Here is a 26,384-nt window from a genome sequence, read left to right as displayed (position 1 = left end):
GAGGTTCTGGGAAATTAAAACAAAACAAAACAAAACAAAACACATGAGTCCAGCTTAAAGTGGCAGTAAAGTTATTAATTTAAGTCCAAAGACTAATACAGGAGAAGCCAATATAATACCTTTCTGTTTTAATTTAAATTTATTTATTTTAAAGGATAAATGCTTAATTCTGTTTTTCAGATTAGATCACCTCAGTTCAGTTGCTCAGTCATGTCCGACTCTTTGTGACCCCATGGACTGCAGCACAACAGGCTTCCCTGTCCATCACCAACTCCTGGAGCTTGCTCAAACTCAAGTCCATTGAGTTCGTGATCCCATTCAACCACCTCATCCTCTGTCGTCCCCTTCTCCTCTGCCTTCAATCTTTCCCAGCATCAGGGTCTTTTCCAATGAGTCAGCTCTTCGCATCAGGTGGCCAAAGTATTGGAGCTTCAGTTTCAGCATCAGTCTTTCCAATGAATATTCAGGACTGATTTCCTTTAGGATGGACTGGTTGGATCTCCTTGCAGTCCAAGGAACTCTCAAGAGCCTTCTCCAACACCATAGTTCAAAAGCATCAATTCAGATTAGATAATTCCTACTAATTTGTCTTCACATTCACTGATTCTTTCTTCAAGGTGATGTTGAGCCCATCTTTTATGTGTTTTGTTTTGCTGATTGTAAGTTCTAAATTTTCATTCGGTATTTACACTTTTCCATTGTCTGTTAAAATTTCTAATCTGTTCATTCATTAAGACCATATTTCCTTCATTCACTGAACATTTGTCTTTAGTTCTTTGACTATAGAATAATTGCTTTAAAGTCTTTGTCTATAAAATCCAACAACTGGCCATCTTGGGGCTTTTCTCTATTGACTTTTTCTTGACTATTGACAGGTCCTATTTTCCTGTTTTCTCCATGCTGAAGATTTTTACTGTATATTAAAAATATTGAGGAATGCTGGGTTCTGAAGAGTTGATGTTTGTTCTGTTTAGATCTTTTAGGAACGCTGGGTTCTGTAGAGTGTCGATGGTTTAACAGGTAGTTTGATACCTTGGATCTTATGCTGAGTATTAAAGTATGCAAAAAGCCCAAGTTAATTTTGAGGAATCAACCTCAAAATTCTATCTCTTGTTGGGTTTTAGGATTGTTGAAGAATGAATCTACTGTAGGCCTTACAATGGAACATAATCTTTACTCCTAAAGCTTCTGATGTTTCAGCTGGATACCCAACATATTAGGGAGGTATTATCAAGGACTCATTACTTGTTTCCTGTATCTGCAACATTCCCCAGCATGGGTCAACTGGTAGTATCTCTGTTCCTCTCTTAACCCTGTACCCTCTGGTCAGTCTCAGTAGTCTTTCCCTATGACTATACAGCTCAGTCCTCAGGCAAAGACTCTTGGGAAACCTCCAAATGAACTTTTGAAGATCTTCCTTTACATAGCTCCCTCTTCTTTGATGCCTTGTCTTGCAAACTCCAGCTGCTTTAGCTTTACTGAAACTTGATTTCTACCTCATCAGCCCAGCAGTACCATTGTGTGTTGCCTAGAATCCAGCTTACTGTGCCATTGGAATGTTTTCCCCAGGCAGACAACTGGAGTGATGATTTAGCTACCTGTGTGCCTCCTTTAGGAGAAGGCAATGGCACCCCACTCCAGTACTCTTGCCTAGAAAATCCCATGGATGGAGGAGCCTGATGCGTTGCAGTCCATGGGGTCGCTAGGAGTTGGACACGACTGAGCGACTTCACTTTCACTTTTCCCTTTCCTGCATTGGAGAAGGAAATGGCAACCCACTCCAGTGTTCTTGCCTGGAGAATCCCAGGGATGGGGGAGCCTGGTGGGCTGCCGTCTATGGGGTCGCACAGAGTCAGACACGACTGATACGACTTAGCAGCAGCAGCAGTGCTTCCTTTGTCTCTGGAATCACAACCTTCTGCTGCATGTTGTACAATGCTCAAAAACAGTCAGCTCACATATTCTGCCCAGTTCTGTTACTGTTTTTGGCAGAAGGGCTACTCTAGTGCCAGTTATTCCAGAGTAAAAGTCTCCCAGCGAGCTTCATCTCTGACAAAATTTAAATGATAATAAGAGACCTATTTCTTCTGTTTCATCTTACATAGTCTTGCAAGGCTTTCAGTTCAGTTCAGCCGCTCAGTCGTGTCCGACTCTTTGCGACCCCATGAACTGCAGCACGCCAGGCCTCCCTGTCCATCACCAACTCCCAGAGTTCACCCAAACTCATGTGCATCGAGTCGGCAATGCCACCCAGCCATCTCATCCTCTGTCGTCCCCTTCTCCTCCTGCCCCCAATCCCTCCCAGCATCAGAGTCTTTTCCAATGAGTCAGCAATTCGCATGAGGTGGCCAAAGTATTGGAGTTTCAGCTTCACTTTCAGTCCTTCCAATGAACACCCAGGACTGGTCTCCTTTAGGATGGACTGGTTGGATCTCCTTGCAGTCCAAGGGACTCTCAAGAGTCTTCTCCAGCACCACAGTTCAAAAGCACCTATTTTTCGGCACTCAGCTTTCTTCACAGTCCAACTCTCACATCCATACATGACCACTGGAAAAACCATAGCCTTGACTAGACGGACCTTTGCTGGCAAAGTAATGTCTCTGCTTTTGAATATGCTGTCTAGGTAGGTCATAACTTTCCTTCCAAGAAGTAAGCGTCGTTTAATTTGCACGGCTTTACCCAATCTCAAAACATAATCATATGCATCATATGTCAGGAAGGTGGTGGGGAACAATCAATCAACTGGCTGCTACATCCTTTATCCTCACCGAGCATCTTAGTTTGGGTTCCCTTAGAAGCAGATGCTGAGACATGGATTCAAGTAAAAGTAGTCTGAGAGAAGTTTTAGTTACCTATGGCTTCTGAAACAATTTATCATAATCTTCGTGGCTTAAAACACATGCACACAATCATTGTCTTACAGTCTAGAGGTCAACAGGTTTGAAATTATTGTTACTGGGCTAAACTTGGGCACTGGCAGAGCCACACTCCCTCCAGAGGTTCTAGAGAATTTGTTTCTTTGCCTTTTCCAGCTCCTAGAGGTACATTCCTTGTCTATGGTCCATTCTACCATCTTCAAAGCTAATAGTATAGCATCTTGCTTCAGTAGTCACCATGCCTTACTCTATGTCAAAACTCTCCCTCAACCTTTCTCTTATAAGAACACTTGCAATTACACTAAGGGTCCATGCATAAAATCTAGGATATTCTCCTCCACTCAAAATCTTCCACTTAATCATATTTGCAGGAAAAAAAACTCTTTTGTCATATAAGGTAATATTCACAGGTTTATGGACTAGAACCTGGATATATTTTGGAATCACTATCCAGCCTACCTAAGTCCACACTCTGGCCCCTAGAGGTTCATGTCCCCCCCACACACACATGCAAAATACATTCACTGAACTCTTCAATCCCAAAAGTCTCAAACTATTTCAGAACAAACTCAAAGTGTAAAATCTCATCATCTTGATCAGGTATGAGTGAGATCCTCAAGCAAAATTCTTCTCCATTTACAGACTTGTGAAACTAGAAAATAAGTTATCTACTCTCAAAATATTGTAGTGGGACAGGCATAGTTATGGATATTCTCATTTCACAAGAGAGGACAAGGAGAGTCACTAGCCCAAGCAAAAGCAAAATCTAGCCAGGAAGTTACCTGAGGTTTCAAGGCCTGAAAATAATCCTTTATGGCTTGAAGTCCTTGGCCTGTGATTCAACCCTGTGGGACACAGTCTTCACCCTAGGGCCTGTGGCTCTGACCTCTAGCACATTTCAATACTACCGAACAATATTCTTGTATCTCTTCTTTGTATTCACTTTGCTTTTTTTTTAATGGTTTTAACATCTTCTGGTTCTCTCATGACTCAAGTAAAATCTTTCAACATGTGTTCATTTCGCATCTGCATTTACATGATTTATTTTGTTCTAAAAATCTCAGGTGCAGGAGGGCTGAGAGGAGCTACTCCACATTGAAGGTCAGGGTGGGTGGCTGTGAGGAGATACCCCTCATCCAAGGTAAGGAGCAGTGGCTGTGCTTTGCTGGAGCAGCCGTGAAGAGATACCCCACGTCCAGGGTAAGAGAAACCCAAGTAAGACGGTAGGTCTTGTGAGAGGGCATCAGAGGGCAGACACACAAACTATAATGACAGAAAACTAGTCAATCTAATCACATGGACCACAGCCTTGTCTAACTCAATGAAACGAAGCCATGCCGTGTGGGGCCACCCAAGATGGGGCGGGTCAAGGTGGAGAGGTGTGACAGAATGTGGTCCACTGGAGAAGGGAATGGCAAACCACTTCAGTATTCTTGCCTTGAGAACCCTATGAACAGTATGAAAAGGCAAAGTGATAGGATACTGAAAGATGAACTCCCCAGGTCGGTAGGTGCCCAATATGCTACTGGAGATCAGTGGAGAAATAACTCCAGAAAGAATGAAGGGATGGAGCCAAGCAAAAACAATACCCAGTTGTGGATGTGACTGGTGACAGAAGCAAGGTCTGATGCTGTAAAGAGCAATATTGCATGGGAACCTGGAATGTTAGGTCCATGAATCAAGGCAAATTGGAAGTGGTCAAACAGGAGATGGCAAGAATGAATGTCAACATTCTAGGAATCAGCGAACTAAAATGGACTGGAATGGGTGAATTTAACTCAGATGACCATTATATCTACTACTGTGGGCAGGAATCCCTTAGAAGAAATGGAGTAGCCATCATGGTCAACAAAAGAGTCCAAAATGCAGTACTTGGATACAATCTCAAAAACAACAGAAATATCTCTGTTCATTTCCAAGGCAAACCACTCAATATCACAGTAATCCAAGTCTATGCCCCAACCAGTAATGCTGAAGAAGCTGAGGTTGAACGGTTCTATGAAGACCTCCAAGACCTTTTAGAACTAACACCCAAAAAAGATGTCCTTTTCATTATAGGGGACTGGAATGCAAAAGTAGGAAGTCAAGAAACACCTGGGGTAACAGGCAAATTTAACTTTGGAATACAGAATTAAGTAGGGCAAAGGCTAATAGAGTTTTGCCAACAGAACGCACTGGTCATAGCAAACACCGTCTTCCAACAACACAAGAGAAGATTTTACACATGGACGTCACCAGATGGTCAACACCGAAATCAGACTGATTATACTCTTTGCAGCCAAAGATGGAGAAGCTCTATACAGTCAGCAAAAACAAGACCAGCAGCTGACTGTGGCTCAGATCATGAACTCCTTATTATCAAATTCAGACTTAAATTGAAGACAGTAGGGAAAACCACTAGACCATTCAGGTATGACCTAAATCAAATCCCTCATGATTATACAGTGGAAGTGAGAAATAGATTTAAGGGACTAGATCTGATAGATAGAGTGCCTGATGAACTATGGAGGGAGGTTCATGACATTGTACAGGAGACAGGGATCAAGACCATCCCCATGGAAAAGAAATGCAAAAAAGCAAAATGGCTGTCTGGGGAGGCCTTACAAATAGCTGTGAAAAGAAGAGAAGAGAAAAGCAAAGAAGAAAAGGAAAGATATAAGCATCTGAATGCAGAGTTCCAAAGAATGGCAAGGAGAGATAAAAAAAAGTCTTCCTCAGCAATCAATGCAAAGAAATAGAGGAAAACAACAGAATGGGAAAGACTAGAGATGTCTTCAAGAAAATTAGAGATACCAAGGGAACATTTCATGCAAAGATGGGCTCGATAAAGGACAGAAACGGTATGGACCTAACAGAAGCAGAAGATATTAAGAAGAAGTGACAAGAATACACAGAAGAACTGTATAAAAAAGATCTTCATGACCAAGATATTCACGATGGTGTGATCACTCACCTAGGGCCAGACATCCTGGAATGTAAAGTCAAGTGGGCCTTAGAAAGCATCACTACGAACAAAGCTAGTGGAGGTGATGGAATTCCAGTTGAGCTACTTCAAATCCTGAAAGATGATGCTGTGAAAGTGCTGCACTCAATATGCCAGCAAATTTGGAAAACTCAGCAGTGGCCACAGGACTGGAAAAGGTCAGTTTTCATTCCAATTCCAAAGAAAGGCAGTGCAAAAGAATGCTCAAACTACCGCACAATTACACTCATCTCTCACACTGGTAAAGTAATGCTCAAAATTCTCCAAGTCAGGCTTCAGCAATATGTGAACCGTGAACTTCCAGATGTTCAAGCTGGTTTTAGAAAAGGCAAAGGAACCAGAGATCAAATTGCCAACACCCGCTGGATCATCAAAAAAGCAAGAGAGTTCCAGAAAAACATCTATTTCTGCTTTAATGACTATGCCAAAGCCTTTGACTGTGTGGATCACAATAAACTGTGGAAAATTCTGAAAGAAATGGGAATACCAGACCACCTGACCTGCCTCTTGAGCAACCTATATGCAGGTCAGGAAGCTTGACATGGAAGAATAGACTGGTTCCAAATAGGAAAGGAGTACGTCAAGGCTATATATTGTCACCCTGCTTATCTAACTTCTATGCAGAGTACATCATGAGAAACGCTGGGCTGGAAGAAGCACAAACTGGAATCAAGATTGCTGGGAGAAATATCAATAACCTCAGATATGCAGATGACATCACCCTTATGGCAGAAAGTGAAGGGGAACTAAAAAGCCTCTTGATGAAAGTGAAAGAGGAGAGTGAAAAAGTTGGCTTAAAGCTCAACATTCAGAAAACAAAGATCATGGCATCTGGTCCCATCACTTCATGGGAAATAGACGGGGAAACAGTGGAAACAGTGGCAGACTTTATTTTTAAAGCTCCAAAATCACTGCAGATGGTGATTGCAGCCATGAAATTAAAAGACACTTATTCCTTGGAAGGAAAGTTATGACCAACCTAGACAGCATAATCAAAAGCAGAGACATTATTTTGCCAACAAAGGTCTGTCTAGTCAAGGCTATGGGTTTTCCAGTGGTCATGTATGGATGTGAGAGTTCGACTGTGAAGAAAGCTGAGCACCGAAGAATTGATGCTTTTGAACTGTGGTGTTGGAGAAGACTCTTGAGAGTCCCTTGGACTGCAAGGAGATCCAACCAGTCCATTCTAAAGGAGACCAGTCCTGGGTATTCATTGGAAGGACTGATGCTAAAGCTGAAACTCCAATAGTTTGGCCACCTCATGTGAAGAGCTGACTCACTGTAAAAGACTCTGATGCTGGGAGGGATTGGGGGCAGGAGGAGAAGGGGACAACAGAGGATGAGATGGCTGTATGGCATCACTGACTCGATGGACGTGAGTTTGAGTGAACTCCGAGAGTTGGTGATGGACAGGGAGGCATGGCGTGCTGCACGCAGTTCATGGGGTCTCAAAGAGTCAGACATGACTGAGCAACTGAACTGAACTGAAAAATTATCTTTAAGATAAATTTAATATAAAGAAATTGACTGCATTTCTTCACAGTAACAAAATATCAGAAAAAGAAATTAAGGAAATAATTCCATTCACCATCGCATTAAATAGAATGAAATACCTATGAATAAACAAACCTACCTAAGGAGGTCAAAGGCCTATACTCTGTAAACTAAAAGATACTAATGCAATATATTGAAGATGACACAAACAGTTGGAAAAATATACCATGTTCTTGGCTTGGAGGAGTTAATATTGTTAAAATGACCATACTACCCAAGGCAATCTAGAGATTTAATGCAATCCCTATCAAATTACAAATGTCATTTTTCTCATAACTAGAAAAAGGAGTTTAAAATGTGTATGGAAACACAAAAGATCCCGAATAGCCAAAATAGTCTTGTGAAAGAACAGGGCTATAGGAATCATGCTCCCTGACTTCCCACTGTATTACAAAGCTACAGTAATCAAAACAGTATGGTACTGGCATAAAATCAGACACATACACCAATGGAACAGGATACAGTGCCCAGAAATAAACCCACTATGGTCAATTCATCTATAACAAAGGAGGCACAAATATACAATGGAGAAAAAACAGTCTCTTCAATAAGTGGTGCTGAGAAAACTGTAAAAGAATGCAATTAGAACATTCTCTAACACTATATACAAAAACAAACTCAAAATTAATTAAAGACATAAACGTAAATGGAATACCAAAAAACTCCTAGATGAAAACAGAGGCAAAACACTGTAACATAAATCACAGGAATATTTTTTTGGATCTGTCTCCTAAAGTAAAGGCAATAAACAAAAAGTTTTTTCATACCAAAGGAAGACACTGACAAAATGAAAGACAATCTACTGAATTCGAGAAAAAATTTGCAAATGATATGACTAATAAGGGATTAATACACAACCTATATAAATAACTCATACAACTCAACATCCAAAAACAACTTGATTTAGAAATGAGTGAAAGAAATGAATAGACATTTTTCTAAACAGGAAATGAAAAACTGCAATGAGATATTGTCTTACTTTTGCAGTATGCCTATCATCAGAAAGAGCACAAATAACATATATTGATGAGGATGGGAAAAAGGAATCCTCATATACTGTTGGTGGGAAATTAAATGGGTGTAGCCACTGTGGAAAACAGTGTGGAGCTTCCAAAAAAAAGGAAAAAAAAACTAAAAATAAAACTACCCAGCAATTCCACTCTGGATATATAGCCAAGAAAAACAAAAACACTGATTAGAAAAGATGCATGCACCTCAGTGTTCAAGTGAAGCATTATTTATAATTGTCAAGATAGAGAATCAATATAAGTATCCATCTATAGATGAATGGATAAAGAAGATGTGATACACACACACACACAATGGAATACTACTCAACCATAAAAAAGAACAAAACTTTGCCATGTGCAGCAACATAGATGGATTTGGAAGGCATTTTGCTAATTGAAATAAGTCAGACAGAGAAAGACAAAATACTATATGACATCACTTACATGTGGTATCTAAAAATTACAATAATGAATATTACACAAAAGCAGTAGAATCATGGATATAGAGAACAAACTACTTGTTACTAGTGAGGAGATGGGCAATTTTGGGGTAGAGAAGTGAGAGGTGCAAACTAGTGGGTATAAGATAGCCTACAAAGATGTATTATACAACAAGGGGATTACAGCCAATATTTTGTAATAACTGCACACAGAATATAGACTTTAAAAATTGCATAAAAATAAGTTTTTAAAAATGAATTAAACTAAACCCTCCAAAAGAAAAAAAATTATCTTTCAGTTATCTTAGAGGTCAAATTAAAATGTCTAATACATTGATATCTACTAGAGCAGATCAAATTCAAAGATAGACAATGTGTACCTTGTGCAGAATTTAAGCCCAGACATGTCTTTTCTTGGTGGTCTAGGTAAACCCAAAGCACCAAAGCAATGTTTTTGACTCTGTTTCTCTAGTTTTAATTTAGTAATCTACTAACTAAGTCTTTGTTTTACTTCAGATATGTTATAGCCCCATAGGTTATTCTCCACTGTTGGCAGGAACAGATAGGAATTTCGTTTTAGGGTCAGGTCATTTAGAGATCTCTCTACATGGATTGATGGTTTATAGAGATCTCATCTCTGATGCATGAGACAAACATACGTTTATATGGTTTTTCAGTCTTTTTCTTTTGTGATTTACCTGTTATTGAGCTCATATCAATTAAGAATTTCATACCCTTTAGGAGGAAAAACAGCATTTTGTTATCTGGACTGTTGAGTTCTTTGGTTTCTGTGTCTATCCTTAACTCATGGCATAGTTGTAGAACTGAAGCTATAAGCTCTGTTTCTCTCTGCTTATACGTCTATGTGGCTCTAATTCAGAAATGTCTTCACCTCTTATTATGTGTGTAATGTTTTCTTTCATCTGTGTGTGCTTAGTTGCTCAGTTGTGTTTGACTCTTTGCAACCCCATAGACTGTAGCCCGCCAGGCTCCTCTGTCCATAGGATTTTTCAGGCAAGAATACTGGAGTGGGTTGTCATGCCCTCCTCCAGGGGATCTTCCCCACCCAGGGATGGAACCTCCATCTCCTGCCTCTCCTGCATTGGCAGGTGGGTCCTTTCCCACTGAGCCACCTGCAAAATCACACCTCCAAAGCCCTTTATTTCATCTGGGAGATATTAATATATTAGATCATGAAAACTGAATTTAAAGGAGCTCTGTTCTGATTGTCATACCTAATAAATCATTAATTATATAAAGGAAGTATTCTTTAAATTCCCTGAAAATAAAGAAATTGAACTGTGACACTTAAAATGAGCTAAACTGAAATAATACATATTCTCTAAGAAACTAACAACCATTTTAAGAACTCAAATGTGGCTTTGCGGGGGAGGAGCCAAGATGGCGGAGGAGTAGGATGGGGAGAACACTTTCTCCCCCACAAATTCATCAAAAGAGCATTTAAACGTCAAGTAAATTCCACAAAACAACTTCTGAATGCCGGCAGAGGACATCAGGCACCCAGAAAAGCAATCCAACTCTTCGAAAGGAGGTAGGAAAAAATATAAAAGACAAAAAAAGAGACAAAAGAGGGAGGGACGGAGTTCCGTCCCGGGAAGGGAGTCTTAAAAAGACAGAAGTTTCCAAACACCAGGAAACCTTCTCACTGCCGAATCTGTGCCGAGCTTTGGAAGCACAGAGGGCAACATAACAGGAAGAAAAAATAAATAAACAATTAAAACTTGAAGATTGCGAGTCCTACGGTAACTCCCCCAGTGGAGAAGCAGCGCAGACGCCTGCATGCGCCATTAGCAAGCGGGGGTTGGGCAGGGAGGCGCAGCGCGGGCTGCATCGCTTAGAGTAAGAATCTGGCCTGAATACCCTGAGCACTATCTGAGCGAAATAATTTGGGCTAGCAAACCAGACTGTGGGATATCTACCACACGAAAAGCCAGCCCCAACCTAAGACACCGCCAGGCCCGCGCACGGAACAAAGAATTGAGCAGAGATAGCCGGCTGCAGACCTTCCCCCTCCGGTGACAGGCAGCCAGAGCCGGAAGGGGGGCAATCGCAGCCCCAGAGAGACATTATCTATAAAACTGTAAGCAGGCTTCTTTGCTAACTAAAACTTCTTGGGGGTCTGGACGGTTAACATCTGCCTGAGAAGGTGCGCCGGTTTTACACCCAGATAACCGAGTGGCGGGGAGGCGATAAGTCGCAGCATTGGCGCTCGCCAAACACCTCATCACTTGAGCTGCTCGGACCTGGGAAGAGCACAAAACTCAGGCCCAACTGAGTCTGCGCCTCTGAGGACTACCCGAGTGCCTGAACCTGAGCGGCTTGGACCTGGGAGGTACATGCAACCCAGGGCCAGCCTCGGATTGTTCCCGGCGGAACAACCTAGAGCCCGAGCAGTGTGGGCAGGGAGGCTACACGCGCCGTGAGCGGGGGCAGACCCAGTGTGGCTGAGGCACTGCGAGCGCACGCCAGTGTTATTTGTTTGCAGCATCCCTCCCTCCCTCCCCACAGCGCGACTGAACAAAGAGAAGAAATACAGCTCCACCCATCAGAACACCGACACAAGCTTCCCTAACCAGGAAACCTTGACAAGCCACCTGTACAAACCCACACACAGCGAGGAAAAGCCACAATAAAGAGAACTCCACAAACTGCCAGAATACAGAAAGGACACCCCAAACTCAGCAATTTAAACAAGATGAAGAGACAGAGGAATACCCAGCAGATAAAGGAACAGGATAAATGCCCACCAAACCAAACAAAAGAGGAAGAGATAGGGAATCTACCTGATAAAGAATTCCGAATAATGATAGTGAAATTGATCCAAAATCTTGAAATTAAAATGGAATCACAGATAAATAGCTTGGAGACAAGGATTGAGAAGATGCAAGAAAGGTTTCACAAGGACCTAGAAGAAATAAAAAAGAGTCAATATATAATGAATAATGCAATAAATGAAATTAAAAACACTCTGGAGGCAACAAATAGTAGAATAACAGAGGCAGAAGACAGGATTAGTGAATTAGAAGATAGAATGGTAGAAATAAATGAATCAGAGAGAATAAAAGAAAAACGAATTAAAAGAAATGAGGACAATCTCAGAGACCTCCAGGACAATATTAAATGCTACAACGTTCGAATCATAGGGGTTCCAGAAGAAGAAGACAAAAAGAAAGACCATGAGAAAATACTTGAGGAGATAATAGTTGAAAACTTCCCTAAGCTGGGGAAGGAAATAATCACCCAAGTCCAAGAAACCCAGAGAATCCCAAACAGGATAAACCCAAGGCGAAACACCCCAAGACACATATTAATCAAATTAACAAAGATCAAACACAAAGAACAAATATTAAAAGCAGCAAGGGAAAAACAACAAATAACACACAAGGGAATTCCCTTAAGGATAACAGCTGATCTTTCAATAGAAACTCTTCAAGCCAGGAGGGAATGGCAAGACATACTTAAAATGATGAAAGAAAATAACCTACAGCCCAGATTATTGTACCCAGCAAGGATTTCATTCAAGTATGAAGGAGAAATCAAAAGCTTCTCAGACAAGCAAAAGCTGAGAGAATTCTGCACCACCAAACCAGCTCTCCAACAAATACTAAAGGATATTCTCTAGACAGGAAACACAAAAATGGTGTATAAATTCGAACCCCAAACAATAAAGTAAATGGCAACGGGATCATACTTATCAGTAATTACCTTAAACGTAAATGGGTTGAATGCCCCAACCAAAAGACAAAGACTGGCTGAATGGATACAAAAACAAGACCCCTACATATGTTGTCTACAGGAGACCCACCTCAAAACAGGGGACACATACAGACTGAAAGTGAAGGGCTGGAAAAAGATTTTCCATGCAAATAGGGACCAAAAGAAAGCAGGAGTAGCAATACTCATATCAGATAAAATAGACTTTAAAACAAAGGCTGTGAAAAGAGACAAAGAAGGTCACTACATAATGATCAAAGGATCAATCCAAGAAGAAGATATAACAATTATAAATATATATGCACCCAACACGGGAGCACCGCAGTATGTAAGACAAATGCTAACAAGTATGAAAGGAGAAATTAACAATAACACAATAATAGTGGGAGACTTTAATACCCCACTCACACCTATGGATAGATCAACTAAACAGAAAATTAACAAGGAAACACAAACTTTAAACGATACAATAGACCAGTTAGACCTAATTGATATCTATAGGACATTTCATCCCAAAACAATGAATTTCACCCTTTTCTCAAGCGCACATGGAACCTTCTCCAGGATAGATCACATCCTGGGCCATAAAGCTAGCCTTGGTAAATTCAAAAAAATAGAAATCATTCCAAGCATCTTTTCTGACCAAAATGCAGAAAGATTAGATCTCAATTACAGGAGAAAAACTATTAAAAATTCCAACATATGGAGGCTGAACAACACGCTTCTGAATAACCAACAAATCACAGAAGAAATCAAAAAAGAAATCAAAATTTGCATAGAAACGAATGAAAATGAAAACACAACAACCCAAAACCTGTGGGACACAGTAAAAGCAGTCCTAAGGGGAAAGTTCATAGCAATACAGGCACACCTCAAGAAACTAGAAAAAAGTCAAATAAATAACCTAACTCTACACCTAAAGCAACTAGAAAAGGAAGAAATTAAGAACCCCAGGGTTAGTAGAAGGAAAGAAATCTTAAAAATTAGAGCAGAAATAAATGCAAAAGAAACAAAAGAGACCATAGCAAAAATCAACAAAGCCAAAAGCTGGTTCTTTGAAAGGATAAATAAAATTGACAAACCATTAGCCAGACTCATCAAGAAACAAAGGGAGAAAAATCAAATCAATAAAATTAGAAATGAAAATGGAGAGATCACAACAGACAACACAGAAATACAAAGGATCATAAGAGACTATTATCAACAATTATATGCCAATAAAATGGACAACGAGGAAGAAATGGACAAATTCTTAGAAAAGTACAACTTTCCAAAACTCGACCAGGAAGAAATAGAAAACCTTAACAGACCCATCACAAGCATGGAAATTGAAACTGTAATCAAAAATCTTCCAGCAAACAAAAGCCCAGGTTCAGACGGCTTCACAGCTGAATTCTACCAAAAATTTAAAGAGCTAACACCTATCCTGCTCAAACTCTTCCAGAAAATTGCAGAGGAAGGTAAACTTCCAAACTCATTCTATGAGGCCACCATCACCCTAATACCAAAACCTGACAAAGATGCCACAAAAAAAGGAAACTACAGGCCAATATCACTGATGAACATAGATGCAAAAATCCTAAACAAAATTCTAGCAATCAGAATCCAACAACACATTAAAAAGATCATACACCATGACCAAGTGGGCTTTATCCCAGGGATGCAAGGATTCTTCAATATCCGCAAATCAATCAATGTAATACACCACATTAACAAATTGAAAAACAAAAACCATATGATTATCTCAATAGATGCAGAGAAAGCCTTTGACAAAATTCAACACCCATTTATGATAAAAACTCTCCAGAAAGCAGGAATAGAAGGAACATACCTCAACATAATAAAAGCTATATATGACAAACCCACAGCAAACATTATCCTCAATGGTGAAAAATTGAAAGCATTTCCTCTAAAGTCAGGAACAAGACAAGGGTGCCCACTTTCACCATTACTATTCAACATAGTTTTGGAAGTTTTGGCCACAGCAATCAGAGCAGAAAAAGAAATAAAAGGAATCCAAATTGGAAAAGAAGAAGTAAAACTCTCACTATTTGCAGATGACATGATCCTCTACATAGAAAACCCTAAAGACTCCACCAGAAAATTACTAGAACTAATCAATGATTATAGTAAAGTTGCAGGATATAAAATCAACACACAGAAATCCCTTGCATTCCTATACACTAATAATGAGAAAACAGAAAGAGAAATTAAGGAAACAATTCCATTCACCATTGCAACGAAAAGAATAAAATACTTAGGAATATATCTACCTAAAGAAACTAAAGACCTATATATAGAAAACTATAAAACACTGGTGAAAGAAATCAAAGAGGACACTAATAGATGGAGAAATATACCATGTTCATGGATTGGAAGAATCAATATAGTGAAAATAAGTATACTACCCAAAGCAATTTATAGATTCAATGCAATCCCTATCAAGCTACCAACAGTATTCTTCACAGAGCTAGAACAAATAATTTCACAATTTGTATGGAAATACAAAACACCTCGAATAGCCTAAGCGATCTTGAGAAAGAAGAATGGAACTGGAGGAATCAACCTACCTGAATTCAGGCTCTACTACAAAGCCACAGTTATCAAGACAGTATGGTACTGGCACAAAGACAGAAATGTAGATCAATGGAACAAAATAGAAAGCCCAGAGATAAATCCACGCACATATGGACACCTTATCTTTGACAAAGGAGGCAAGAATATACAATGGATTAAAGACAATCTGTTTAACAAGTGGTGCTGGGAAATCTGGTCAACCACTTGTAAAAGAATGAAACTAGAACACTTTCTAACACCATATACAAAAATAAACTCAAAATGGATTAAAGATCTCAATGTAAGACCAGAAACTATAAAACTCCTAGAGGAGAACATAGGCAAAACACTCTCTGACATACCTCACAGCAGGATCCTCTATGACCCACCTCCCAGAATATTGGAAATAAAAGCAAAAATAAACAAATGGGACCTAATTAAACTTAAAAGCTTTTGCACATCAAAGGAAACTATTAGCAAGGTGAAAAGACAGCCTTCAGAATGGGAGAAAATAATAGCAAATGAAGCAACTGACAAACAACTAATCTCAAAAATATACAAGCAACTCCTACAGCTCAACTCCAGAAAAATAAATGACCCAATCAAAAAATGGGCCAAAGTTCTAAATAGACATTTCTCCAAAGAAGACATACAGATGGCTAACAAACACATGAAAAGATGCTCAACATCACTCATTATCAGAGAAATGCAAATCAAAACCACTATGAGGTACCATTTCACACCAGTCAGAATGGCTGCGATCCAAAAGTCTACAAATAATAAATGCTGGAGAGGGTGTGGAGAAAAGGGAACCCTCTTATACTGTTGGTGGGAATGCAAACTAGTACAGCCACTATGGAGAACAGTGTGGAGATTCCTTAAAAAACTGGAAATAGAACTGCCTTATGATCCAGCAATCCCACTGCTGGGCATACACACTGAGGAAACCAGAAGGGAAAGAGACACGTGTACCCCAATGTTCATCGCAGCACTGTTTATAATAGCCAGGACATGGAAGCAACCTAGATGTCCATCAGCAGATGAATGGATAAGAAAGCTGTGGTACATATACACAATGGAGTATTACTCAGCCATTAAAAAGAATACATTTGAATCAGTTCTAATGAGGTGGATGAAACTGGAGCCTATTATACAGAGTGAAGTAAGCCAGAAGGAAAAACACCAATACAGTGTACTAACGCATATATATGGAATTTAGAAAGATGGTAACGATAACCCTGTATACGAGACAGCAAAAGAGACACTGATGTATAGAACAGTCTTATGGACTCTGTGGGAGAGGTAGAGGGTGGGAAGATTTGGGAGAATGGCATTGAAACATGTAAAATATCATGTATGAAACAAAACAAAAAAAAAGAAGCACTTTGCGACTTCTTTTGGGCACAGGCAAAAAAAAAAAAAAAAGAACTCAAATGCGTAAAATGTGGTTAAATCTTTAGCAAACAAGTCTAGCTTAACAGTTCAAGTTTCGTGAAAACTATATCATCCTTCATTTATCCACGTTAGGTGAAATACAAGCAAACTTTTTTAAGCTACTCAGGTATTTTTTTTCCAAAACTTATACACTTTTACTGATCAAATGGCCTAGGATTCCTTCCAATAAAACTTTAAGACTTGAAAAATCTGTTTAATCAAATCCAGTTATTTTGCTGACAAACCTCAATTTCCACAATAATAAAGTTCTAGGTATGTCAGCTTGAGAGCATTTCAAAATCCTTAGGTAACTAAAAACCTTGGATGACACTAAATTGAGCTCCATAATGGATGGTTTTATTATTTAAAAAATACAGTGAACACTAGCCATAATTTTAACATATACATTTGTGCTTATTTGTACATGCTGCAAGGAGGCTACATCTTCAGCTCTGTCGATCAACATGTTCACTTTTGTCACACTGAGAAGCTGTACATGTAAGGAATGTGTGTGGCTAAAAAAGGTGGGTTAGGTATATATGTGACCTAGTCCAGTAAAAATCACATGAAGTACACATTTATGGACCCCCAGACCTCTCTGCAAAATAAAAGTGACTTTAATTAAAATTTTTAATTAATATACATCACCAAGACCCTACTATGAACCTCAAAACTCAGGGGAAAAAAGAGAATGTTTCGGTTCTAAAGTAAAATGACATTTTGTTCCAGAATAGGAAAGAGGGCACCAAAATACAAAATTAAGCATGTATGTACTTAATACAGAAAAGTAGAGAAGGTGTACGGAAATCATCTTTGAAAAATAGCACAAATTTGTATTACATTTTTCCAAGTCTGACTCAGTTTTCATGAATTTATTCATATGATTAAAAAAAACAGCTTCTGGTTATTTAGTATCAAATATCATATTGAACTCAAATCTGAGAACTGCATTTGCTCTCAGTAAAAAAGATTAAGTTTTGTTAGAGAGTTAGCTCTAGTTTCCTCAAGTCTGTCTGCTTTTATTAAAAGATTGCAAAAGTTCATTGCTTAGCTCCATTAGTTTCCTAAGACTGTGCTTACAAATTACCACAGACTCGGCTTAAATAAAAAAATAAAACATTTATTTGGTTTTAATTCTGGAGGTCAGAAGTTTGAAATATGTTTCTCTGGGCTACCTACTTTGTACTTTGCCCCCAAAAGCAGAGATTCTGTATCTCAACAGAATAACTGAATCAGGCCTGGCCACCCCCTGGGGGACCTGTCTAAGCAGCTGGGGAGGGAGACACAGGCAGCCATCTGTTAAGGGCGTGGCCTGTGCCAGGCTCTGTGTTAAACCACAGGTTAAGTCACAGTTTACAGGAACATGGTGACATATGGTAAAACCCCAAGATGGAGGAACTCTGATTATCCCTATTTCACAGATGAGGAAGCTGCCGCTCACAGGAAACAGACGGATGTCCAAGATCACACAGCCAGAAAGTAGTGAACTGGGATGGCGAACCCAGGTCCACTGACCCCACTGTTGAAGTCAGCTGGGCAGCCTCTGACCAGTCCTGTATGACAGGCCAGGAGCAGCAGAGGGGGGCCCTTTGCCATCTGGTGAACGTCCACAGAGTGTCACAGCACTGGCTAATAAGCCCTGTCTCAAGTCTCTTTTTTGGAATGAGATAGTAAAATAAATAATACATGAACTCAACATGGCCATAATTCCTCTTATGTGTATTTCTTTATGGTTTCCCCATCACTCTTCAATCTTCATGTAAAAGTCCTGCCCCATTAAGTTCACACTGACTGCTCTGTCATCCTCTTCAATCACTTCCCTTGGCTTCACCTCCCACTTTTAGATGTTCCCCATAAGGAATAAAGCCTTAGGCTCCTCCCTCAGGGTTTTCAGCCCCTGCCCCATTACCACCATCCTTCTGGGAATTCAAGAGGCCCTCTCCGCGCCAACCTCCCAACCTCCCAGGTCTGGACTCCTTCAGAGCCAGTGAGGAAGTCCTGCCCCGCAACCTCAGCCAGCGACTCCCCCCAGGACCACACACAATACTGTCACCATCGGAAACCGTTCCCCGATTTCAGGATTCCAGCATCCCTCCCTAACCACCCACTCCACCCCTCCATCCCTCATGAGAGGACCCGCCCCCACCCCCCACCCCCACCCCATGTCACCCAGACGCCTCAAGGATAAATGACAGAAAGCAAGCAGTTACAAGCACAGCCATGAACGCTTTAATAGCAGTGCTAAGGGCAGAAGACCAGGCCTCCCTCATCTGTGGGCACTTTGGGGCGAGATGAAGCTACTGATGAGGTGTGGCTGGACTCAGGGGCCTGGGCATCCCTACTTCTCGGGAAGGTGTGGTGAAGCTGCGGGCTGAGAGAAGGCACCGGGCTGGAAGAGGCGGCGGAGATTCTCATTGTTGATCAGCGCCATCTCCACGTGCTCTGGGCTGATGCGCACCCTATGGTTGGTGCAGGCCTCCTTCCCCGCCAGGTCCAGGATGTTGGCTATCAGGTACTCAAGGACTGCGGTCAGGAACACGGGCGTCGCTGAGCTTAGGCGATAGGCGCCCTGACCCTCTCTCAGGAGGCGGTCCACGCGGCTCACAGGGAACTGCAGCTCGGCCCTGGTGGAACGGGAGAAGGAGTGTCTCCTACTGCGACGGCAGTTCCAGAGATGTCTTCTTGGAGACATGGTGTCGGCTGGATGCTGCCTCTATCAGCTCAGACTGATGATACCACTGGCTGGGGCCTCCTGAGATGCCAGTGTCTCTCTGCTGGCTGTGTCCCCTTGCTCAGGTCTCTTATTGCTCAGGGAGCTGCCTTTGTGACAGCTCAGGCTTTGTGATGTCATCAGTAGCCAACTGGCCCTGACCAGGGCTGGCCTAGAAATGGTTGTGATAGGAACCTCTTTTTATAGGGAACTCTTTCTATTTTACTGTAACAGTCTAGTAAAAATAAACAAACAGGGGGCATGGAGAGAAAAAGAATGTTTTAATGGAAACACAGCCCTGTCTCTGGGACACCACTTCAGCTTATCTGAGCCTAGCCTTGGATTATCTTTGAACTGGTTCACATCCCTCTGTAAATTGGTGGTCACTGATAGACATACTGAATGCCTTGTCCAGGGGAGATCCATTTGTCTCCCTTCTCATATTGTAATAAAACCAATCGTGCCTCCAATTACACATTTAAAATACTCTGCTTCAAAACTTATATGTTTGTTCTTCAGGTTACCTTTTGTTATACCATCTGCCAATCCCCTCAGGAGTTAAACAGATTCTTTGAATACATGTACATTTCATATCTTTAAGAGTGTCATGATTTTCTATGTTTAAAAATATCTTTTAACTGTTTTGGAGGTCACATGGATATGCCCATGGACTCCCCTGTCAGAGCCAGGTAAACTCCCAAGACAGAAAAGTGCCACATTCTCAATTAAAGCCCAGGAGTGTCTTGTTTCTTCTAGGTGATTCCAAGGCCTCATGGAAACCAAGAGGAGTTCCATGATTTTCTAATTTTAATTTAAAAATTTTCCTCTGTAGTAATTTTGTGGTTGCTTTGTTTTTGTTCATTTATAGCTGATAAGTTATTCCTATTGTTGGCAGAAATGGTGGAGAATTTGGTTTCAGGATCTGACCATCTGGCGACCTCTTGAAATAGGTTCACAGAGATCTAGGCTCCATTGAGTGAGAGACAACAGAGAAACTGCTTTTCCAGTCTTTGTCTGTCTGTCTGCTTCTTCAAATCATACCCTCTAAAGAAGAACACTTTTTGATATTTACTTGAGCCATGGCTAAAATTATAACATTGAAGCTATAATCTCTGTTTTTCCATGCTTTTATGTCCATGTCTATAGCTCAAAAATGCCCTCACCTCTGACTGAGTGTGTAATGTTTTCCTATCTTGGAATGATACTACTATAATGGACTACAGTTGATTATAAAATCTCTTAAAGGGGTTCTGTTCTGAGTGACATATCCAGATAAACTGTTTATACAAACTGACTATTCCTAAATTTCCTTGAGACTAAAGAAACTGAATTATGGTACCTTAAATGAACTACATTTAAACAATATACTGGGTTGGTCAAACAGTTCATTTGGGTGTCTCTGCACCATCTTATGGAGAAGGCGATGGCACCCCACTCCAGTACTCTTGCCTGGAAAATCCCATGGATGGAGGAGCCTGGTAGGCTGCAGTCCTTGGGGTCGCAAAGAGTCAGACATGACTGAGCGACTTCACTCTCACTTTTCACTTTCATGCACTGGAGAAGGAAATGGCAACCTACTCCAGTGTTCTTGCCTGGAGAATCCCAGGGACAGGGGAGCCTGGTGGGCTGCCGTCTATGGGGTCACACAGAGTCGGACACGACTGAAGCGACTTAGCAGCAGCAGCAGCACCATCTTATGGAAGAACTCGAACATACTTTAGGACCACGCCAATATATTCTCCCAGAAACCAATTCATACCTTTTGTAAGAAATCAACACCTCTTTATTGAAGTATTTGGCTTTCTTCCCCCAGAGGAGACCATTAAAACCTTCCTATGTCAAGACCACCCATTTCTCAGGATATAGCAGAGGAAGAGCCTCCACAGCAGGCAGCAGGGCTGGATTCTCATCCCTACCCTGCAACCCACTTGCCATGGGACCTTGGGAGAACTCATCAGCATCTCTGGGCCAAAGTGGCCTCAGCTACAAAATGAATACTTAAAAAAAAAAAATCCCTGTTCTGTGCCCTGTTCACCCACTTTAGGTAGAGAACTTTCCTCAGGAAAAGATCATGAAAGTGAAAGTCACCCAGTCATGTCCAACTGTTTGTGACCCCATAGATTATACAGTCCATGGAATTCTCCAGGCCAGAATACTGGAGTGAGTAGCCTTTCCCTTCTCCAGGGGATCTTCCCAACCCAAGGATTGAACCCAGGTCTCCCGCATTGCAGGTGGATTTTTTTTTTTTTTTTACCAACTGAGCCACAAAGGAAGCCCGAGAATACTGGAGTGGGTAACCTATCCCTTCTCCAGAGGATCTTCCTGACCTAGGAATTGAACCGGGGTCTCCTGCACTGCAAGTGGATTCTTACCCAACTGAGCTATCAGGGAAGCTAGGAAAAGATCATAAGCTGAGAACTGTACACCTTAAGCAGATCTCTGAGATAATTTAGTCCAACCTCCACACTGTATTGGAGAAGGAAATGGCAACCCAGTCCAGTATTCTTGCCTGGAAAATTCAATGGACAGAGAAACCTGGCGGGCTACAGTCCATGGGGTCGCAAGGAGTCAGCCACGACTGAGCACATCAGCACCACATTGTATAGCCATGGAAGCTGACGGGCCCCAAGAAAACTACACTTACGGGAGACCAGAACCCAGTTTGCCCCCTTCTTCTTTCACTATTTTGTCCCACTGTGACATGAAGACTCTCTTCCACAGTTCAGTGGGTGAATTCTTCTCATACTACATCTCGGAACCCAAGGATCTCACAACAACAGAATCTAACCTGCCTCCCTGCAACAAACCAGTTTTTTGCTTTAGTCGATTTTGTATTTACAGAAGTTTAGAGATATTTTCCCCACAGTGATTTGAGAACCCTAAATATGAGAGAGTAATATGATCTCTTGTGTGGGGCTTCCCAGGTGGCTCAGTGGTAAAAGAATCTGCCTGCCAATGCGGGAGATACAAAAGACCGGGGTTCAATCCCTCAGTTAAGAAGATCCCCTGGAGAAGGAAATGGCCTCTCTACTCCAGTATTCTTGCCTGGGAAATCCCATGGACAGAGGAGCCTGATGGGCTACAGACCATGGGGTTGCAATGAGTCGGACATGACTTGAGCATCTGAGCATGCGCTTAACCTTTTGTCCATATTAAGGACTGTAAAGGAGAAATGCTAAATGAAATACTAAACTCAGGGCCTCCTCATTGCCTTTCCTTAGATTTGAAACCATACTTCTCAAAGAATAAAATGAAACAAATGTACTATTGCACTGCTCTGCAAACATGATTTGGGTACTGCCATGGGGTCATTAATGTCTACTAGCCAGTGACAAAACCTACAGAAATCACAAGTTAGCATTTAGTGACCATTCTAGCAATCTGGCTGTGCAACACTTAGGTGAGTGGAATCGTCTTGTTGAACAGAAAATGTATTAGTCCAGGTGTGGCTGAACTTCAGTGAACTGTCATATGTAAGCTTCATAATAGTTACATAAAATAAGGCTGTATCAGTTTGCAACGAACTTGTACAGTAACAGAAAATATTGACACTATACCAAAACAATTTGAAGAGCACTATGCTACACTAATTCACTGAACGAGAAGATTTTATCTTTCATAAAATTGTGGTTTTACAATTAATTTACAATGGAAACGATGAACTCAAATATCTTTCAGTTCAGTCGCTCAGTCATGTCTGACTCTTTGCAACCACATGAATCGCAGCACGCCAGGCCTCCCTGTCCATCACCAACTCCCGGAGTTCACTCAGACTCACGTCCATCGAGTCAGTGATGCCATCCAGCCATCTCATCCTCTGTCATCCCCTTCTCCTCCTGCCCCCAATCCCTCCCAGCATCAGAGTCTTTTCCAATGAGTCAACTCTTCGCATGAGGTGGCCAAAGTACTGGAGTTTGAGCTTCAGCATCAGCCCTTCCAATGAACGCCCAGGACTGATCTCCTTTAGGATGGACTGGTTGGATCTCCTTGCAGTCCAAGGGACTCTCAAGAGTCTTCTCCAACACCACAGTTCAAAAGCATCAATTCTTTGGTGCTCAGCCTTCTTCACAGTCCAACTCTCACACCCATACGTGACCACAGGAAAAACCATAGCCTTGACTAGCCGGACCTTTGTTGGCAAAGTAAAGTCTCTGCTTTTGAATATGCTGTCTAGGTTGGTCATAACTTTCCTTCCAAGGAGTAAGCGTCTTTTAATTTCATGGCTGCAGTCACCATCTGCAGTGATTTTGGAGCCCCCCAAAATAAAGTCTGACACTGTTTCCACTGTTTCCCCATCTATTTGCCATGAAGTGATGGGACTAGATGCCATGATCTTCGTTTTCTGAATGTTGAGCTTTAAGCCAACTTTTTCACTCTCCTCTTTCACTTTCATCAAGAGGCTTTTGAGTTCCTCTTCACTTTCTGCCAAAAGGGTGGTGTCATCTGCATATCTGAGGTTATTGATATTTCTCCCGGCAATCTTGATTCCAGTTTGTGTTTCTTCTAGTCCAGCATTTCTCATGATGTATTCTGCATATAAGTTAAATAAACAGGGTGACAATATACAGCCTTGATGTACTCCTTTTCCTATTTGGAAGCAGTCTGTTGTTCCATGTCCAGTTCTAACTGTTGCTTCCTGACCTGCATACAGGTTTCTCAAGATGCAGGTCAGGTGATCTGGTATTCCCATCTCTTTCAGAATTTTCCACAGTTTATTGTGATCCACACAATCAAAGGCTTTGGCATAGTCAATAAAGCAGAAATTGATGTTTTTCTGGAACTCTCTTGCTTTTTTCCACGATCCAGGAGCCAGCAATATGCTATAAATGAGTGAAGTGGGTCACGCGTGAGATACAACAGAGAAAGGAAAGGCCCGGTATGAATGGTACAAGCAGTCAGACATCCTCATCGGACTATAGCCATGGATGGCCAGACATTTTGATTTTCACCAAAAAAATTGAGATTTTTCAGGCAAAAAGTTCTGGATTTGTAAATGTTGCTTGATAATGAATTTTCCTTTAAAAATTTCACTGTAGGGGACTTCCCTGGTGGGCCAGTGGTAAAGAATCAGCCTACCAATGCAGAGGACACTAGTTCAATCCCTGGTCCAGGAAGATCCCACATGCTGCAGAGCAACTGACCACTGAATCACAACCACTTGAGCCTGGGCACCACAACTGCTGAGCCCACATGCCTAGAGCCTGTAGTCTGTAACAAGAGAGACCACAGCAATGAAAAGCCCTTGCACCATAGCTAGAGAGTAGCCCCTGCTTGCTGCAACTAGAGGAAGCCCATGCACACCAATGAAGACCCAGCACAGCCAAAAATAAATATATAAATTTTTAAAAAGATAGTCACTGTAGGCCTAATAATTCCATTTGCTGACTAGATTAGGTCTGTTCAGTGGCCACTTTGTAATTTGTTTTCTAGGGACATCATATATTGGTGTTCATATAGTCTCCTCTTCCTTGAATCTCATTTCGAGGCTCTGAAAGCCCTTTGTAAAGAGTCAGGTGGTCTCTGGCAACTTCCTACAGGACCTGTCAGATTCAGGGACCAGGGGAGCCTGGGCCCTCGAAACACCTCTCTTCTCAGAGGCTGTCTTCAGAGGGAGGCCAGCCTTATTCCCAGGCCTTGTGTTCACGCCAACAGCAATCTGACATCACTCTCCAAGGTCTTTCCAGGCTGGACTCTTGGCTCATGTCATCTCACAAGTGATGTTTTCACATGTGCTGACCTGTGTCTGGTGTCTGACCCTGGCCTGCCCTGACACCGCTTTTGATCACAGACCTGGTTTGGCACGCACGCCCTCCCCAGTCCCTGTTCCCACTCACACTGGTTTCAGCATTCCCACTCTCAACAGGGCACTGGTCATCACTGGTGTTCTCTGCAGGGCTTAAAGTAGAACAAATCCTCCCTCATTAGCCCACTTGCCGTGTTTTCAAAATGCACAAAAAGCCTAACCTTGGGTGACTCATGCTTTCCCAAGGGCAGTGGTTCTCAGCCTCTGCCTACCTTCCTCCCCTGGTGGAGGACCCCTGGTCCTGGGGAGGAGAGGGGTGTGGCAGGGTGCCTCAGTTAGACAGAGGATAAGCTGCCCGGGGCCCCCATGTCTGCTGTAAACCCACAGGCACAGCTGGAACACGATTCTTAAAGCAACAGTGGTACAGCTCTGCCTGATCCTCCCCTGTCCACGTGACTCTGCACATGGCCTGCCCACATGAGGTCAGAAAAGCTCAACCTCCAAACCTAGTCATCAAACAGAGTCTAAAGAGCCCAGGAAGCCTGGCTCCCTGCAGGCGTCACAGGGCCACTAGTGCTGACACGGCATGGTCTGTAAGGTGACCCTGAACACACAGACCTGCTAACCTGACACAGTTTATCCACCTACTATAACTTCTCTGGTCCTCAATGGATCCTCTGGTGTGACTTCTGGTGAGGTATCCTGGAGACTATATCTTGTGCTAAAACATGCCACAGCCATAAGCCAAAATCAACAGCTTTCAAAAACCACACAGCTATTTAGCCAACATGGTAGGATGTGAGTATCATGATTGATTCCCTGGCACCAGTCACCCCGGAGGCACTCCCTGTTGCCTGAAAGTCACTGGAAGATGAGGCATCGTGCCCTGGACACAAAGATGCTCCACTTCAGGGATGGGGTGGCACAGCTGGTGCCCTCACATGACCATCTGAAGGACACTCTCTACCTGACGTCACTGGGGAGAGGCCTGCTGGCCACTCAAATGAACAGGAGAGTAAGAGGGGGCCTTGGCTAAGGCCAGGAGGGTGCCATGGCTCTCGTTAATGATTTACAAATCTGTGTGGTGAACATCCATCTTGACAGTGAGAGAAAAGTTTCTTTTATTAATTTTTTTTAATTATCTTTAATTGGAGGATAATTGGGATTCCCTTGTGGCTCAGCTGGTAAAGAATCCCCCTGCAATGTGGGAGACCTGGGTTTGATCACAAACACACACACAGTGGAATACTATTCAGCCATAAAAAAGAATAAAATGTTGCCACTTGCAGCAACACAAATGGACTTGGAGGGCATTGTGATAAGTGAAATAAGTCAGACAGAGA

General features: G+C 41.8%; 2 protein-coding genes across 14 annotated transcripts in view; both read right to left on the bottom strand.

Moving 5' to 3' along the window:
- The window catches only part of SYTL5 (synaptotagmin like 5), a 291,370-nt gene that overhangs the window by 165,620 nt on the left and 99,366 nt on the right, over positions 1–26,384 (bottom strand). The gene's annotated exons all lie outside the window — the stretch shown is intronic.
- LOC147340151 (histone H2A-Bbd type 1-like) lies at positions 18,795–19,382 on the bottom strand. Its single transcript, XM_086387682.1, has one exon. The coding sequence runs from the start codon at positions 19,278–19,280 to the stop codon at positions 18,927–18,929; it is 354 nt and encodes a 117-aa protein (XP_086243808.1). The 5' UTR covers positions 19,281–19,382; the 3' UTR covers positions 18,795–18,926.

This window comes from Bos grunniens, chromosome X, assembly GCF_055505025.1.
Source record: "Bos grunniens cultivar Pamir isolate PY7600 chromosome X, Bosgru_T2T1.0, whole genome shotgun sequence".
Taxonomy (NCBI): Eukaryota; Metazoa; Chordata; class Mammalia; order Artiodactyla; family Bovidae; genus Bos; species Bos grunniens.
Note: the sequence above shows the minus strand (reverse complement) of the source record. Positions and strands in the feature narration are given on the sequence as shown.